The sequence below is a fragment of the Podarcis gaigeae genome, assembly GCF_964106915.1.
Source record: "Podarcis gaigeae genome assembly, chromosome: 15".
In the NCBI taxonomy this organism is placed as follows: Eukaryota; Metazoa; Chordata; class Lepidosauria; order Squamata; family Lacertidae; genus Podarcis; species Podarcis gaigeae.
This window is the reverse complement of record NC_139692.1, coordinates 38,120,739-38,139,867: the sequence shown is the minus strand read 5'-3', so window position 1 is coordinate 38,139,867 and position 19,129 is coordinate 38,120,739. Positions and strand designations below refer to the sequence as shown.

The 19,129-nt window shown below is 42.7% G+C and overlaps 1 protein-coding gene across 49 annotated transcripts in view; it reads right to left on the bottom strand.

The window, feature by feature from the left end:
• MSI2 (musashi RNA binding protein 2) overlaps positions 1-19,129 on the bottom strand; it is a 450,658-nt gene that overhangs the window by 22,383 nt on the left and 409,146 nt on the right. For 26 of the 49 annotated variants that reach the window (XM_083714630.1, XM_083714661.1, XM_083714631.1 and 23 more), the window contains one exon: positions 1,030-1,206. The exons of 21 other annotated variants lie outside the window; for them this stretch is intronic. In XM_083714630.1, coding sequence (XP_083570756.1) covers positions 1,030-1,206 — 177 coding nt within the window. Of the gene's footprint in view, positions 1-1,029; positions 1,207-5,443; positions 16,407-19,129 lie in introns of those variants that run through there. 2 more of the 49 variants (XM_083714638.1, XM_083714641.1) reach the window with 1 other exon arrangement.

Genomic DNA, 19,129 nt, shown 5'->3' with positions numbered 1-19,129 from the left:
TATGCTAAAAATCTAAGTCATAGATACATTTGTGGAATCCTTGTAGAAAACAATGACCAGGTTTGGACATAACACTAAGTTGTAATTTAGTGAGCCTGACTTGGCCTGCTCTCCCCTCTCTTCCTCTTATAGCCACAAAGAACAAATCAAAAGCATTTTCAACTAACCACAGTTTATTGTTTCATCCAAACCAGGATTTTCATTTAATTTCAACAATGGTTTTATCCAAACAAGTCAGGATCAGAAAACACAATTTGATCTTGGATTGTTTGGAGAAACCACAGTTAAATCTAACAATAGTTCCCAGTTCAGTTGAAATGATAAACTACATTAAGCTTATGCAGCATATGATAGGTGCACTGAAGAGGTATTTAGGATCAGATTGCTAATGAAAGAGCTCATCAAATGTCAGAAACAAATTTCTGGAAGAAGCAAAGTAAAAGATTCTCAGGAGGATGAAGTATCATTCATGCACAATCACACACACCTTATTCTAAGCATCTCTTTCAGGTCAAATACCTAGCTAATAATAACTTTCAACAGAATATGCAGTTTGAAACCTTTTGCATCAAAATCTCTGGGGTTCAGAAGAATCTTGAAAAAATCAACACAAATTATTAGGGTCCTTTATTTAATCTTTAAAGAATACAGCTAAATTTTGATTCACGCCCATCTTAAGAGGGACTGCACTTTTTAAGCTCAAGACTTACTTCGAAGTAGACATGAATAAGATTGCCCTGCACATCTAATGAGCTACTTCACTCTCTGCTGTCATGCCTCTACAAAAGGTTTTGATTGACATTTGATCAGATCTGGAACAGCCCCTAAAAGAAAACTGTGCCCTTCACAACTGAAGCAAAGTCGACAAAAACTCTAGAACTGAGTAAAAGGATGGAGTAAACTTTGATTGCCAACCATTAAGTGGCATACATAGCATGCAGATCTCTTTCTGTGCATCGTTAAATATGTGATGCTATTGCCATTTTTCTTTTCTTTTGCTTCCCCAAATGAATGAAATTCTATACAAACCTGGGCTTTTAAATTGATCCGGGCTGGGAAGGTGGTGAAGGGGGGAGTTACTCGCTGAAGCAGGGTGCTCGCTACGAAGCATCTGAGCCACCCGAGGCCCCATGGAACCATAGTCCGCGTAGGATAATTGAGCCCGTTGGTCACCGGGCGGAGAATAGAAACCGTAATCGGGGATCCCTGGAGATACAGTGACTCTATCATTGTGGATACTGGATTGGTTCTTATTTTCAATATTAAATTGTACTTTATTTATTTTTTTTACAGTTACAAATCACGGAAACAAGAGCAAAAATATATTTATGTAGGATTTTGAGGAGCAAGTGGACCACAGCTTGATCATACATGCTCCAGAGTCCTTACTCAGACTCATAGGTTCAGAGGCATTGAGCCTGGATTTTGTAAAAAAACAAAAAAACATAAACCCACCATCTGATGTACTATATATTCTTTTCCAAAACAGGGACAAGAACAGAAGTATGAAAACACAGAGCCCCAACTGATTAAAATGACAACCAATGCAATACATACTGAGAAGTGTAGAGAAAAGCCGAACCAAGCTGACAGGGCCTAACCTTGCAAAGCTACAGGGGTTCATCCACATGAAGTCCCTTTCCCCAAACTCATAAAAAGCAAAAAACAAAAAAAACAAAAACCCCAACCACCAGGTGCAATGTATACAAAGTGTGTGTGTGCGTGTGTGTGCATAACTATTTGTACCAAAGTATATATATGTATTAATTGAGAAATGTTCCTTATTTGATCTTACCTGGATTTCCTGTTGTACTGGATCCTACAAGATCATTCTCACCCCCACCTCCATTTTAGTACTGCATAGTGCAAGGTCTGGAGTTTGTGTTAATGTCCTGGCCATAAAAGTTGAACTCCACAGAGCCCCAGATGAGATGAGTGAGTCTCACACCATACAAAGCTATGGCTTTAATAAGGCAGTTTGTAGATTTCAATTGGTTGGGGTCCCAATAGGAAGTAAACAGAAGTTGATTTCTATTAAACCTCGTCACAACCTTCAGATTGAGAACTAGTATACGTAACAAAAATTAATTAATGGGCAAGTATCACAAATAGTTGATCTACTCCACCTTTAACCTAGCTAAGCAGGGGGAATCTCAAAAGAACTAAGAGCCATGCTCAGTCAGGGCAATGGCCCATCTTGTTCAGCATCCTGTTCTCCCAGTGGCCACCAGATGCTTCAATGGGGAGCCTGCAAGCAGGAGCTGAGTGCAACAATGCTCTCCCTTCCTGTGGTTTCCGGCAACTGGTATTCCAAAATATACTGTCTCCAAATAGTGGAGGCAGAGCATAGCCATCATGGCTGGTAGCCAAGTTTGACCAAAGCAGTGAGTGAACTTCACAATTGGTTGGTGATTTGGGATAGTAAACTTGTTCTTATTTCACATCATGGGCATCCTTTAAAGGACAGCAAATTTGTTGGTGCAAAAAAGTCTGCATGCATTTTAACAAACCAGCCTACACATTTATTCTCCCAAGCCAAGTGGACTAGAGGTACATTTTAATATCTGTGTTGTAAGCCACTGCTAACAACAAAGACCCCCCCCCCCAGCACCAGGAAGACTTTTGCTCTTCCACATTCATAATTGCCTTCCAGCAAAAGGCAAGAGCAGGTCTGAACTTGCAAGACAGAAAAGATGAACTTAAATAAAACAGAAAGGAAGATTTATTTATTTATTTATTTATTACTTTCAGCATCAACTGTATCACCAAAATAGATCACTCCATTATGAAAACAGAGCCTCCAGATGGTGAATTCAGGAAAGAATTGAACAGGGAAAAATAAATAACTCAGGAAATTACTTTTCTGCTCCAAACTTCCATGAATCTCTACAGAGTTTTGTGATAGTTTCTTTCTCATTAGATCGTAGAACAAAGCACCTGTATTACTGAGTTTATCTCTTTTTTGAGGTTTGACCAGTACTCTTAAATATGTGCTGCAAAGCAGGCACTTGCCTTGTGCCTTTGTAACTTGTGAAGGGTCAGATAGCTGCCTATTTAGGTCCCAAAGACATGTATGGCAGATCTCCCAGAAGCCAGACAGAACGATGCATGTGGACTCTCTCAACACACATCTTAAGAATGCACACCGAGAAAAATGAGAGGGGAAGTGATTTCCCCCACAAGGACATTCAAAGCAGAACTCACTTATGCAGAATTAATTTCCATGCCAACTAATTCCCCTTGGTGTGGTGTTCCTTGCAGGACTGACAAACCCTGGACTTCCAACTCTTTCTCTTTCCAAGTGCATCAGCCATTGGGAAGTGACCCCAAATCTGCTTGTAGGCCATTTTCTGCAGGATCGTGCAACGTGGGGAATTTCTGCCCAAGTGGATGTAAATAATTGGTCTCTATTGAGGGCCTTGGCCCTCCAGAGGACACTTAACAACTGTGTGTTCCGACTTTAGCGCAGAATGATGGCAGCATGTGTAAACGCTCCTTTATTAAGGGTACTTTCCAGAAAAACAGCTGTACAAACACTGCCTGAGATTTTGCTTCATCTTGCTATCCTTGCCTGGCTGTGGACCACAGGGCTGAGAAGTGAAGAGAAGCCCAAAAGTCACTTCTGGAGGTCAAAGCAAAACTTCAGGAAGACTCAAAATGCTCTCAGACTGAAAGGTCTCACTGACAGCAACCTGTCGACAGAGCTCCCTGTCTCTCTTTCTCTCTCCTCTTTTGCCATAAGCAGCCACACGCAATTTGGCAGCCGTTTGCACCATCAGTGTTTATGATAATAACCGTGCGTGCTTGAAAGCAGCAGGAAATTTTCAATATAACTATCATTAAGACAAAACACTTTAAATCAAAGCCATTACTGCTACTGAGAGTTAAAGCTCACAAGATTAGGCCGCTTTTTATCTTTATGAAAAATTCATAGAACAAGCTGCCAAACATCATTTTCCTGCTCGAGAGAGTAAATGATATAATAATATTTAATGCTGCCGATACAGATGAAAGTGGAGGCAGAAGCTGCGTGTAGTAATGTGTACATCAGGGAGACGCTGTCGAACAAGGAGCGCCGACACTCAGCACATGTAGTGCTGGGCATACAAGCCAACGGGAAACCTGCCGTTACCGTCTCCAACTTTTATACTTCAAAAACCAGCGGCTGTTCTTTGACGTTGCTTAATTTGGGTTGCTAGTAGAGGTCCAATGTACAACGTTGGAGCTAAACGGGTCCAAAGCATGCTTCAGAACTGGAAGGCTGGAAGGACCCAACAATAGGACATGCTCCCTGTGTGGGGCTTCCCTCGAGATTGGCAGAGAAGCTACAGGCAGTGCAGAATGCAGCTGCCAGGTTGCTGACCGGAGCACCGGGATGCACACCTGTTCCACCTGTGCTGAGGGACCTGGACTGGCAGCCAGCTAGAGTCTGTGTCATGTTCAAAGTCTTGCTATTAACATATAAAGCCTTGGACAACCCTAGGCCACGTTACCTGAAAGACTGCTGCTATGGAGACTTGTAAGGACACTTATAGACAATTTGGAGGGAAATGGCTTGTGGCACCATACTGTACGGACTATCATAGTTCCCCACTGTTGCCTCTGCCTTATGGATTGCTCTTTCCTCTGCCAGACGTTGCTTCAGCCACTTCCTCTTGCCTAGAGTTTCCCTGACCCATGACTGGACCCTGTTTTGACTAGAATTGGTTTTATCTGTTTTTATTATACAGTTTCACTGTTTTTATGTTTGCAATTTTCTACATGGTTCAGAGATTTTAAATATTAAGTGGTTTAGAAATGCTTGTAAACAAGTAGAAACAGACAAGTGTGAAACGCCAAAATACTTTGGCAAAAAATGTCCCACTGTGCCTTCTGTGATTGACAAGGGTCAGGTATCGCCATGAGCCCTGTGGCCAATACCTAGCCCCGACTGGCTGGAAGAGGGAAATGCAGGCAGTTTGAGCCAAGCTACAACTCTGCAAACTGGCATCTTCCTGGTCCTGGAAGCCAGGTGATACCAAAGATTCTGTGGCTCTCCAGATGTTGCTGGACTTCAACTCCCATGAGCCTCAACCAGCATGGATAATGTTCAGGGACTGATGGGCTGCTTAAATCTCTAGTTCCTCAGCAGTGGTCATGACTGACCAGAGCGACTGAGTTGCTTTGCCAAGCAAGCCCGCAATAACTTTACCAAAGGTTTCCTTGTTGCAGACTCAGGAAGAAAGTGTCATAATTTCCCCTAACACCTGCTGCAAACATTCTAGCTGCACACCCCCAGATGTTTCTACACACTACTCAATGGAAAGCCTTATTCTAAGACATCATGCAGGCATCATTTCTTACATTTTAAGGTGGGATACAAGACAGACAGACAGACAAGACTCGCCTGCCCAGGGGAGATAATACCACACTGTCAGACTTTACCCAAAGATGATCTGACTGATTTTCTTTTTTATCTGAATCTGTCTTTCTTCAATAGAACTCAATGAGTTTTATGTTGAGGTCCCAGTCAGTCTCCCATCCAGGCCCTAATGAGAGCCAGGCCTGCTTAGCTTCAGCAAGGCTGCTGCATCAGATGCCTTCAGATTTTAGGTCTAGTTGAAACTGGCATTTGGGATTGTGTTTGTGCAATCTGCCATGGGATTATAAACTGCCCAGTCATCATGCCAATTGTGCAGGTCACTCTCTAAAGCTTTAGCCAAGTGACCTGCAAAACTGGAATGCTGATTGGATCACAGGGCAGAAAGGCATTTCTTAAGCAGATGGGGCTCAGTGTCTTTGAAAGCAAACTATATAGGATGATATGCCACTAAGAGCACATTTATGTAAATTTGGTGGTGCTTTCAAATCTTAGAAAGTTGAGAACTGCTGCTGACCCGCTGACCAGAAGAATTCATCAACTTAAGAATGGATAAAAACAGTGGCAGGATGCTTTGGAAACCCCTGCTACAATAAATCAAATTGGATAATTGCAGTGATTCCTTCTGACCAAAAATACTGTGAATTAGTTAACTGCAAGATGAAGAAAACCTAAACCAACAAACAATAAAAACCCCTAATACAATAAACAATAAACACTTTCCTCTCTGAAACATAATCAAGTTGAACCTTTACCTTTCTAAGCATCTATTGATGCCCATAGGCATTCGAAAAAAATGGTAAAAGGGGTTCCTAGGTATCAGGAAAGTGCAATATCACGGGGCACTCTGTGTACCACTTTGCCACCTGAACACACTCTTAAAAATCTGCTCATCTCTGGGTTGTCTCTTTTTATAAACGTATGAGCTAAGCAGCAGCAGGGCAGAGCATTGAAACAACTTGAAGAAAACAGGGTACATTCTTCACCTTCGACAAAGGTGAGAAGCCCTTGTTCTATTGATGGCTGCGTTCCTTTGGGGGTCAGCTTGGGGAGGGTGTTGAATGCTAGTGGTGGCAGAACCAAAGAGAGCAGTGGATGAAGCTAGATACAAAGTGTGTACATAGGGACCACTCATTTTCTCTTTCTATCACCCCTTCTCATCCCCTGCCTGATGGGCAACCAGGGAGAGGCAGATCACTCTTGCCCATGGTCTGCAGTGTCCCTTTCTTCTCCTTCTTTCATTTGTCTCCCTCTGTCTCTGCTTTCTCCCCTGGTTCTTCCTCCTCCAAACCTCCTCTTTCTTTCAACTTTCCCCACCAGCATGACATTAGACCAAGAGCTCCTTGAGATGAGACGGAGGGCAACATGCATTAGGCTGGTTTGGTTGCAGGTTGCCCACCCACTGCCTAAAAGCAAACATCCATCATGCTGGAAGGGCCTGTAAAAATTCTAGTCTTAAATCTCTCATCTGCTACATGATGGTGGTCTCAGAATTGGACTTTGGGGCAGATGACCAGAGCCCCAATCAGCAAAATGAGCAAGAGGGCTACAAAATGCAACATGACTAAACCTAAGATCGAAGAGGTGTGTCCGTGTATAAGGTTAGTAAGCCTAAAATTATCTAACTATGCTACTGGTGTCACTTCCATGATGTTGCTCTAAATAGGAAATAGTCTTGGTGTCCCTGTACAAAATGAAGACCACCTGGATTTTAGAGTCTGTTCAAAAGGTTAGAACATTCCTCTCTGCAAGCTTTGGAACATATTGATTGCTTCATGTAACATAACTGGGTAACATAATCACAAGGGAGGTTAAATGCAGCTCAAAGAGCCATTGTGCAGCTGGGTTCATGATACAGCTCAAAAGATATTCGGATACATTTGTAGAAGCTAAATCCCCATGGCATGTATAAAAAGAGCTGCAATCTCCAGGCTTTAGCATCCTGCTTTGTGGAATATGGACACAAGCCAGCGACAGCTAAGCAAGATCAAATCCCACTGAAATCCATACAATTCAAAAGGGTCAGTGGATGTAGGAGAAATGCCATAAATCTATTGCTGCATAATGTGGTCAGAAAGGGTGGTGGTGTTACCAGTTGCATTTGTAGCTCAAGAGGAGCATCAACAAGAGGATACATGGGACAGAGGAATGGAGGGACATTGGCAAAGACTGAATCCAGAATACATACAGTGAAGCGCAGTTTGCAAATATTGCTGATAGGTTGAGAATATGATTAAGAAAAGAGCTGTCTCTTGAGACTGGTTTCGATATAGAGATGGTGCATCAAAGAGTTTTGCACAGATCACATGGTGCTGAATTGTAGAAATGGTCCAAAATACTCCTGTTCCAGGTTGACAAGCCTTGTCTGTTGTGGCCTACAGAGAGGCCAGAATGAGAACTCAGGAGAGCAAGAAAGATGTGCAATGCACCTCTCAACTTGCATCAGTATTATCCTCAAGATGGTTTGTCATAAGATAGGAAGGATTTCCTCTTTCCCAAAGTTCTGCTAGGGACATAGCAACTGTAGTGTAGAGAGGGTGTGGGGGAATTGCTCTTTCGCCGTGTCAGACAGATGAGGCACCGGGGCATTTAGACAACTTCTTTAAAGCCACTAAAATGGCGACAGGCTGGGGCAGTTTGACGTCTAAGTTAGCCACCCGTCCAAAGCCATAAGTATATTAGAAACAACTGCATCCTTAATAGCTGTTTTAGCTGAGTTTAAACTTGCACACTGATAAAGGATTGTCGACAAGTGATTGGGAACAGATTAACAAAATACTTGACACACAGCAAAGTATATAAAAAAAACCCCTCACAAAATAAAATCCTGCACTCGCTCATGGAGGCAAATAAATACATTTCTCATCTTAGCTGTGATGTTTCATGAGCAATCAATATTTATAACCTAATCAAAATCTCCCATATTGTGAATTAAACACAGTGTCATTTTCAGATGGGGCCAGTGCCATCACACGCGAGGCCTTGCAAAGCTTCTCCAAGAGAAACGGCAATCAGGGTGCCAGTTCTTCTTGCAGCATTTGACAAAAGAGTTTCCACTTGAGGGGCTCATCTTTAATCATTACAAAAGCACAGAAGTTTAATCCATTTTTGATGTAAGTGCTAATAGCTCTGTGTCCTTGAAGTTCAAAGTGGTCTTCGTGCATGTCACTAATTAGCCAAGCAAGCAGCCAGTCTGCTCCCTCTCATGCTTCTAATTAGATCCTTAACAACAAACAAATGTCGACCTTTCAAATGCTGTGCTACATTTTTCTCTCTTTTTGTTACATAGTTTTGGAGGGCATAAGATAACCATCCCCTCGGAAAAACCTGCACCATATTTTGACATCTCGTCCAGATATTATTATTATTTTTGAGTGGGGGGTGGGGGTGGGGAGAGAGAAGACAACAATCATAGAGGCTGGGGATTCCAAGGCAACCTGTCAAAATAGTTGACCATGCCAATCAACTGGTCAGCCATTTTGTTTTTTGGAATAGAAGGAAGAAGTCAATGTTTGACAGCAACTTCAACCACTGATTACCTGTTCCCCTTCTGAGCTATTCATTTTCACTTTTTTGTTTTTCTGCCATTAGCGAACATGATGATTGATGCCACTATAACATAAAGCATTTTGCTGTGTAGCTTCTTCACCTCCAGCAATGGAAGCTGGTGTTTTGCTGGTCATATTCTTATCATGGTGAATTTTTATTGCTAAAAATAGCTACTCATGAAGCCACAATATATAGCATGTGCTCCTTATCTCACACCTGCATTCGAGAGCAGTCTGGACTCCAAGGAGCTCATCCAATGAATAAAGAGGAGAAAGGAATATTCAGAATACTTATCTTTTGAATGTCTTATCTGATCATGAGTGAGTCACTGAAAACAGTGGGCAGAACAAAGAGGTTACATGGTCTTTAACACAAGTTGATAAAGCAAGGAATGAGCTGGTGGTGGCATGCAGTGGAATACAGCATGGTAAAAAGTGTGAAGTGGATTTCTGGAAGAAGGTGCCAGGTGAGGCCCAAGGTGCTTCCAAGGAATATCTCCCCAATCAGTGTCTTCACTGGGTTAGAAGGCAGCAGAATAAAGCTAAGTTGATGTGCTCTAGACCTTCACATGGTTGATTACTGCTGCCAGGTATCTGTTTGCCATTACTCTCTATATGATCCCTCATCTGAAACCCAAATGCTTCATCTTTCTTTGCCTGCTTTGCTTGCTGTGTTGAAGACAAATATGGGCCCTCCAAGGTAAGTGTCTATGTTAGTTTCACTAAGAGTAGGGCTGCCATATGTCCGGACATAGCCAGAGTTTGGCCCTTGTAAACAGTGCCTGGGAGGAAATTGCTGTAATGTCCGGGAAAATCCAGACATATGGCAACCCACATCCTAAGTGTAGATTTTGGCAAATTTCCTTAAAAATAGCTCAAGTTTTCTTTTTTTGTGATTTTGCTCAACAACTTTTGTGTCCGGATTTTTACTTTTTGAAATACGGCAGCCCTAACTAAGAGAGGCTCTGGACATTCTGTTGTTGCTCATCATGATTAAATTTTGGAACCTGCAACACAGAGGATGTTCTTTATGCGAAGTCACAGCCACAAGGATGGTGGAGAGAGAACAGAAGAGCAAAGACTGAGGAAGTTGCTGAGGGCAGGTTGCTGCCTTTTTTTATATTGCTATGTAAAATGCCCTTCATGGCAACAGTGCTTTCTATATTCTCTATTTCTCAGGACTGAAATACTTCAAGGGCCACCTGTCTCCAAATGAACTAACTCTGAAAACTTCATATATCTGTTGTCCAGCTCTATTCAGAAGCCCAGCGGCCATTCCATTATAAGCAATACAACAACTCATCCTGGGTCAATATAGAATAATTCCCAAATCATTTGCCTTTTTTATCCAAAGGAATGGAATAATCTCTCTTACTTTTTCACTCTCATTTTAGCAATGAGTGTTTTACTGCTACCTTTTTACCACTGGTGGCCAGATTTGCATTAATTGTTTACCACAGCCTGGACAGGCCTTTTATTAATATTAATGAGTGACTGGGAAGAAAGGGACCCTTTATTTTTAGCCTACTCTAATTGTGTAGTAATTATTCATCTACAAAACAAATGAGCCGAACTCCATTGCTATGGCAACTGAAACTCTGGCCTCCCACTGTAACACGTTAATAGGCTATTGTTCCTGTTAATTTTAAATTGAGGCCTTTTGTGCAGCTACAGATATGAAAAAGAGGCAAATTAAAATAAAACCGGGACTTAACCTCACATTTAAGTCAGAATGGTCATTGTCCAGGCATGATTTTAAGAGAAAAGTCACTTGTTGAAATGCACTGTGGTCCACTGGGTATTATTTATTAGGGGTGTTTAGATATACAGCTTTTCAGCAAAAAGTTCTAAAATGGGTTTACATAGTAAAACAGGGCAACAACTTGAAAACAGTATTTTTTAAAAAAGATCCTGAAGTTTCCCCAATATTTTTATGGTTGGGACGTGGGTGGCGCTGTGGTCTAAACCAATGAGCCTAGGGCTTGCCAATCAGAAGGGCGGCGGTTCAAATCCCCGCAACGGGGTGAGCTCCCGTTGCTCAGTCCCTGTTCCTGCCAACCTAGCAGTTCGAAAGCATGTCAAAGTGCAAGTAGATAAATAGGTACTGCTCCGGCGGGAAGGTAAACGGCGTTTCCGTGTGCTGCTCTGGTTTGCCAGAAGCGGCTTAGTCATGCTGGCTGCATGACCCAGAAAAACTGTCTGAGGACAAACGTCGGCTCCCTTAGCCAGTAAAGCGAGATGAGCACCGAAACCCCAGAGTCGTTCGCAACTGGACTTAACTGTCAGGGGTCCTTTACCTTTACCTTTACCTTTAATAGGGTGCTACTCTTTGCTGCGGACAATAAATAAAACCTGAATGTGTGAAGGCACTGTTTGGACCCAGGAACTATCAATGGTCCTGGAAGAAATAAGCAGAAAGGTGACAAATGATGACTCTGCATCGGAAGGGGAGGGGAGATTATTTGTGGCTCTAATATATAGCTCTTGCATTGCTGAGCTAATATGAAAAATAGCAGGGAAAAGGTGAGTTCGCACTCATATTCACATGGGCAACGTTTATGCACAGAGGATTGCGTTCTGCAAAGAAAAGGCATGTTAAACTAATAACTGTGCATGCAAAACTGTTGGGATGTGCAAGGAGTCTTCCAATCTTCATCTTTTTCATTCTTCTAGCATCTCTTTGAGGTAAGGCATCCCTATTCTTAGCCTAAGGAAATTGAGACTGAGAGACAGCAGTTTGCCATCTCACAAACCTAGTTATTTGTATCTGACACTCTCTCAGAAAGACTCAGGGCAGCTGTGCTGTGGTTCCCTAGTGGTTTCCAATCTATAAAGTGTGGCCTGCTAAGTTTTAACTTGCATGAGTTCAAACATTACCTTAGTTGATCCCCCAATGTCCTGAGGGATTTGAACCCAAGTCTTTTGAGGTATGGATCCAACACTTGGTCTACCCTGGCTCTCCATCATTGTGCTTCTGCCTATATCTGAAGAAGTGCCTGAATAGCTTTTAGATTGCCAGAGTCCTCCTGGGACTATTATAATGGAAAATGGATAATGATTGCAGAAAAGAGAAAGAGAAGACCTCACTCTTCAGCTTTGTTCCATCAGGGAAAAATTGAGTTACATGAAGTGCCTGTTCCAGGGCTTGCCAAGAGTAGAGTAAAATTCATTCATGGAGCGAAAGAACCTTTTAGAGCCCCCTTTCCTCTGAACACATGATTAGTCTGTTTGGATCACAGGAGTGAAGTGAGGCACCCTGCAAGTCAGAGCGGGTTCCGTGGAAGAGTGTTTGCCCATTGAAAATAATTCCACTGATTGAGAAGACCATTAAAAGTTAGTGACTACATTCATTACAGATTAACTTATACCGTACTTAAGCCTGCTCTCCTGAGCTGGTCACTAATTGCGCTGGAGATGATTTATCAAGTGCCCTGGATTTTCTATTACAAAATAAGTGATTAAAAGCTAATACATTTTACCCACAATAGAATCAAGTAAAATTACTGCAGCCAGAGTCAGAACTTGGCCGCAGTATTCACAGAACTCCTCAGTGTGCAGGAGAGTGAGTGCTTCACTAAGAAAGAATATTCTGCCCTCGAATGAAGAAAATTAATGGATGGGGTGCAGGTGGACATCCCAGAATAGGCTCACAGGTATCCAACGTCATAATGGTAGGGGTTTTCCTCCAGTGAGCACCTCCAGAAGCTGAATGGAAATCATTCTGCTTTAAGTTCTTTTTGAAAAATAATGCAGGAAAGCATTACTTGCAGGAAAGTAATTGTCGTATAACAGGGAGGGACAAATCAGCATCACTAGAATTCTTTCTCCAACTCTACCTACTAAAGGGAAGGGAACCTTCAGGTGCCTACTGATGGCACGTGTTGCAATTTATTTTTCTCTACTGATGTGTCACCCAGGCTCACAATGCCTTGCTGCAACCCTTTTAAAAAGAGGGTTGATTGGCTGATTGAGGAATGGGATCCATGGACAGTTTCCCTGCAGCGTTTAAAGAATTCTCAAACAAGCAGCAATCCTCAATGAAGTTAGCCAAAGCAAACTCCCCATGACACTTTTTCAGGCACAGAATAGAGAAAGGTGCCTTACGCCAACACATTGGCCTACTAGTTCAGGACTATATACGCTGATTGGTAGAGGTTCTCCGTGGTTTCAGACTGAGGGGGAGCATCTTTTCCCAGTCTTACCTGGGATTTAACCTGGGACCTTCTGCATCCAGAGTATGTGTTCTACTAAAGAGCCACACTGCACTTTGAGCAAGAGAGGAGCCCCAGTGACAAAGCATCAAGGTAACAAGTGAGTTTGACAGCAGGGCAGCAAAATGTCTCACCTTTTTATCTATCAAAGCACAATTTTTCAAGTAAACAAATTCAATATGTAGCAACAGCAGGCATGCAGGCAGAAAGCCAGCAGGGGTTTGAAAGCTTTCCAGCGTACTACCTAAAGAGCCACATCAGGGCCGGACTGACTGGAGTCAGATAGTTGCCTTGAGTGGCAGAAGCCCAAGAGGCAGCACCCAGTGCAGCAGAAAAGCAGCACCGGCAGCTGGCAAGATCTCAGGAAGTAGCTCTTGGATAGCATGAGATCTCCTAAGATTTTGGCGAGACCTTGCCAGAAGCCGGCGCTCTGCAGGTTGCCACCATGCCACACAAGTAAGGAAGGCTTGAAGGGCAGCGCATTCCCATTATGCCTCAAGTGGAGAAATGGGATGTGCCACCTGAGTCGCATGCATGACTCTCTGCGGAACAGGAAAAGAAGAGGCTGAAAGCCAAGACCTTCAAGATACCTTCCGTTCTGTATGCAGGCTGAGCTGAGGGGTCTCAGTGTTTGGATCAGACCGTGGCACCAGGGGGAGAGCTTTGGGTTTCTTAGGCACTGGGGAATGTTTAGGGACAAGCCAGGCCAGGATGAAAAGGATCGTCTCTATTTGAACCAGATAGCTGGCACTTAAAAGTTAGCAGACCAGCTTTTAAATGTGGGGGAATTGACAGGAGCTGAGGACCGTCCAGTCTGGGGTGAACCATGCCTAAGGAACCAGGGTAATCTTTTTTCCCCTGGTGGTCCAAAAGGGGAAAAGTAGAACTAGGCAATGGAAGCCATTCAAATATGTCAAAGTGCTATAAGTTATATATACTAGTTCAAGTGCTTGCTTTTAAAGGAGAGCATAGATACGGTGGTGGAATGAAGAAAACCAATGGACACAGTTATCTCTGGATACAACCTACTATGGGAAGCACAAGGCAGGGAAGGGGATACTAGGTTGTGGTGTTGTTCTTTACATTAAAAGACCCTTTCTAAGCCTTAGCTTACTATTTGGTCTACTGGATAACCCTCCTGCTCTGAACTTATGGACAAATCATTCCAGTCTCATTCTGCTGGCTAGGCAAATAGAAGCATTTATAGATGCATCTTCTTTTTACCACACTATAGAGTGAAAATTAGTAGGTGCATTAAGATGCATTAAGATTTTCTCTTTCTATTGCATCAGCTGTCTAGGGCTCCAGTTGTAATTATTGGGTCTTTCAGAGGAGAAAGACATTCGAAAACCACTTGCTATCTCCCAGGTGGTGCTTGTTAACATTCTGACTACATGACTTGGATTAAATGTTATACACTTTTTAGACAGTAATATATATACATTTAAGCATCTAGGGCTTGCTTCAAGGTCTATCCCTTGGACTTGAAGAAAACACAAGTGGCTATTCAAACTGTTCCAACATGTTGCTACAAATTTCCCCATCATCATTCTGTGTACACAAACCAACTGTTGCTCCCATCTTTTTTCTTTTTTTATTACTGCAATTTGCAAACAAGAGAGGTGCTTAATGACAAGACTAAATATTTGAAAGTACTGGAATTAAGTGTACAACGTGGATTGCTACTTCCCATGCAATTTTCCGCTTTGCTAACTTTTAGATACGTTACCCATCTAATTTTCCTGCATCACACATTTAACAGTGGGCCCCATTCCTTGTAGTAGATTTGCTGCTTAAGAGACAAGTTATATAATCATACCTCGAGTGCGTAAGATTTACAACTATACTGGCGCAATAAGGGAAGGGGGACACCTTCAATCAATGAAGGGTATGTACTCGTCATCTGGGTCAACAACATTTGGAGGGGGGGGAAGTCTGTGTGTTTTACGATCTGTTAGAACAATATTCTTAACAGCACAATGAAACAATATTTAGCGTACCTTATTTCTTCCAGTAACATATGCTGAGTTAACTGCTTGGATTGAACCGTCTACACTGAGCATGCTCGGTAAATTGAACACACTCCAAACGAGCAGTGCATCTTCAGGCAAGATGTCGAACTGGGTGGGAGGGGAACGGTGATGTACGCAATCTACTCTCAGCAGGATATGTGCTGACAAAACAGTAGCAGCCACAAACCAAATGTAATGTGGCATTCAGGACTTGAATTACCAGCTGCCAACCCTACCCATTGCTGCTCATTTGGAAAACAATTTTGAGAAGCTGAGTACAGAAAACTAGGTGCAAAAAAGAAAGAAAGAAAGAAATGCAGGGAGGGAGAAGAAGCAAAAGACGATTTTGCTGGTTTGATGAGGAAGATGATGAGACTTGCCTTGGGACACCTAATATTGACTGTTCATGAAATGTTCAGTAGTGCTTGAGGGGAGGAAAAACCAAAACATTATCCTAAAACTTGGCAATGTGGGAATGAATACAAACAGTGGCAAGTTTGTGGCGTAGCCAAATTTGCACTTTAGGATCTAAAACCAATTCCCTTGTGCCTCTGCATACTCTGACGGTTAGTCATTGTACATACTCTCCAGGACTTAGGTCTCCAATGGACGGCTTTCCTGCTCTGCCGGCCTGGTTTAAGGCCTCCAAAAAGGATTCGGAGCGCTAATGCAGAATATTAAGAAGGTTAATGTTCTGTAGGAAGCCTTGAGTGTACAATGCTTGCTGAAATTAAACTTGGCCTCAAATCATAAAGCACTTACATATGAGTAACTCCCATTGGCTTAAGTGGGAACTACTCACAAGTAAGTGTATTTAGAATTAAAAGAAGGGTCGCTTTTTTTCTTTTACAACGGTCAATTGACTACCCCCCGCCAGACCACCAAGGGCCCTTGCAGAATAATAAAATGTCCTGATTGAATTTGGTAGGCCCAAGTTTGGGAGATAATGATCACTGTACTATGCATCCAGGTGTTCAGCATTGCTCTACACAGGTTGACCTACACTTCCAATCAAACCGCGGCTACACTGCAACTGCCATGCTCTTTCGAGCCGACAAGAACCTATAATATCAACTCAACAATGCATGTTCTACAACTACGTCTACTGCTACCGGTTACAACTACGACAAGTGCATGCATTTAGTTCAGTCCCACAGATACATAACACTCTAAGAACAGGCAAGGGGAGATGTGAGATGTTTCACGAACAACAAGTGTTTTGTTTTATTAAGTAAGGGAAAGTAATTTTTAAAAAAAGCAAAAGAGAGAAAGTGTACTAAAATAAGCAAAAATAAATATATATTTTTAAAAAGAGAGAGAAAGAGAGAGAGAGACATTTTTCAAGAGTTGGATATGAGTCGTTTCTTAAACCGTTTCATCTGAACAAGCAAAAAAAACATGCAACCAGCTGCTACTAACAAGAAGCTGGACACAGAGAGAGGATTAATAGGTGTGGACAAACCTTCCTGCTGAGCGTGCTCAGAAGAGTGTTTGAGAGGAGTGCACGTCCCAGTGTAAGAGAGGCCGGAAAGAATGCCTCAGAGACACCCTCTCTCACAGCAGCCCCAACCAAGCAAGAGAGAAAACAACAAGAACATAACTGCTCACACTCACCATCAAGGTCAGTAGCTCATGTTATGAGATTGGTTATAGCTGGCAAGTATAAAGGACAGTAAGGAACGTGAACTCAGGATTTCAGAAGTAGGAGCAGGACTCTGGCCAAGGTGGAGGGGAGCAAGAAAGAACTCTGGGGGATCTTTCTGTTTGGGGGTTTTACCACTTCGTTCTTAGTGCAGTCACTCACAAGTGGTCAAGCAAGTAGACTTCGGTGCCTCCCCACGGCCAAGCAACAGAATCACTGGCCATCTCATTTTCCAGCCACGAGGGAAGAAACTAAAGCCACAGAACTATCTGGCTAATGCATTTTACTTGCCAAATTTTATATTCCTTTAAAAAAACAAAGCAAAACCCCGAATTAACCCCGCTCCCCAACTTCATCTTTGTGAAACGAAGAAGCAAACAGCATTTTCAGGAAAGGGTGAAATCGGCTCAGTGTACTATTAACTGGGTAGAAGAACGGACATGGTGGTCTTCCACCACCTATCCAAATAAAGCGTGTGAGGGGTGCTCCATGCAGGGGCCTGTATGCATGATGGCCCAATGCAGGAAGAACTGCATGAATCAGGGCACTGGATACACAGAGCTCCCCCAGGGGGGAGGAGAAGGGCACCCACCCACTTCATGGACTGCTGACGATGCTTGTTGAGTGTCTGAACTGGGTGGGTGGGGCACACTAAATACTGGTGCTTTAAGTACGCCAGAGGAAAAAATCACCTCCAACCATCAATATCTTTCCAGTAAGCTCTGCCCCAATGGCTCCCTTCCCTACAAGTGGATTTTGCCAACAGGCAAAGAGGTTTGTGCGTCAAGCTGCCACCTCCATCAAACTGAATGGGGAAGCCTGCCCACAAAATCCATACATGCTTGGAATCGTAACAGAAATGTGGTATTGATAGTGAAACTTGTGCATTGGAAGAGTTTGTTCCAAGATGCAGACCGTCATGCCAATGTGACCCAGGTCCTGATTCATCAATAACATAATAAGCGGAAAGTGAAATGTTGTCAAGGTGGGTGTAAAGGCCTGGCTTATATGGAGGGTTGCAATGTCCTCAACAATTGTGTGGTTTTAATAATGGTCTGGCTAACGGTTGGCACATGGGCACTGCCCATGACGGTTACCAGGGAGAGCCTCTTTGGTGATAGTCCCACAGCTGCAGAACTCCCTCCCAAAGGAGATAAGATAGGCCCCTTCTACAATGCCATTCAGGGAGGCAGTGGTCAATACATTCTTTTTCCTGCCAAAGTTTTAGTTCGTGTTGTGGCCTGCTGGGACGCTGGTTTCATTTGCTTTCTCTTGGCTTCTCTCAATGCTCTCCAGTTGTAATTACAGAAGTGTTTTCACTGTTGTAACCTGCCTTGGGGGACCTTTCAGGGCTGAAAGAAGGTACATAAATGTTTCTATAAATATGAACGAAGAAACATACAGCCCCAACTCCCAGGCTAATATCGCCCTGTGATCCTCGGATGAAAGGTAGTATAGCAATTTAGTAAAGAAAAAATAAAAATAAAATAAATGTTTCCCCACCAAAATTAAAAGCATAGGCCCTTGCTCCAGGGAGGGGTCATCTGCCTGTGGATTGTAATTAGCAGAGTACCCTTACAGGATGCACAAGAGGCCAGAGTGGGGAGTAAGGACAGAATTCTCTACATCCAACAGCCAGCCTTATGAAGTGTGGTTTAAAGATCCACGAACACACAAATTCTTATGTTATGAACCACCCTGAGACCTAAGAGTATAGGGTATTATACTATTTTAATAAATAATAATAATTGTGTGTACGGCAGTGCTGCAATCACAGGGCCCAACTACAAACTTCTACAGGGGTGCAGACCTCCCCCCCCCCAAATCTGTTCAGCAGTGAGAGATCAATAAATATACACTGAACTGATGTCTTGTGGTTTAGACATTTAACATTCGTACATCTTAAGACACAGGTGTGCCTTCGCTTTAGTAGTCACTTAAGTCATCTTGCAAGTGTGCCCCGAGTGATATTGCTCTAATCATCAAAATATTGAAGCCAATTACTTCCATTTGTCATTCCCCCTCTGTAATGAATCAGGCCTGAGTGCCATTAACATGAAGCTGACTCCATTGCTCTTAAATACACTTCACTATCAATGCTATTCCCTTTGATGGAAATGGCTGCAAATGGAATGCTGTCCCTGAGCCGAAGAGGCTTCTTTGTCAATGGAAACCACTTCTGCACATCAGCAGACAGTTTCCTTGAGGGAGCACTAGGGTAGATCTGCAAGTGCAGAGATTTTTTTTCAAAAACACACAAGAAATATATACAGGGCACCATACTGCTCTTTAAACTTGCCATATATGTTGGTGTTAATTTCAGGGTTAGAATTTTCTTTTTTTTTCTTTTTTGGTAT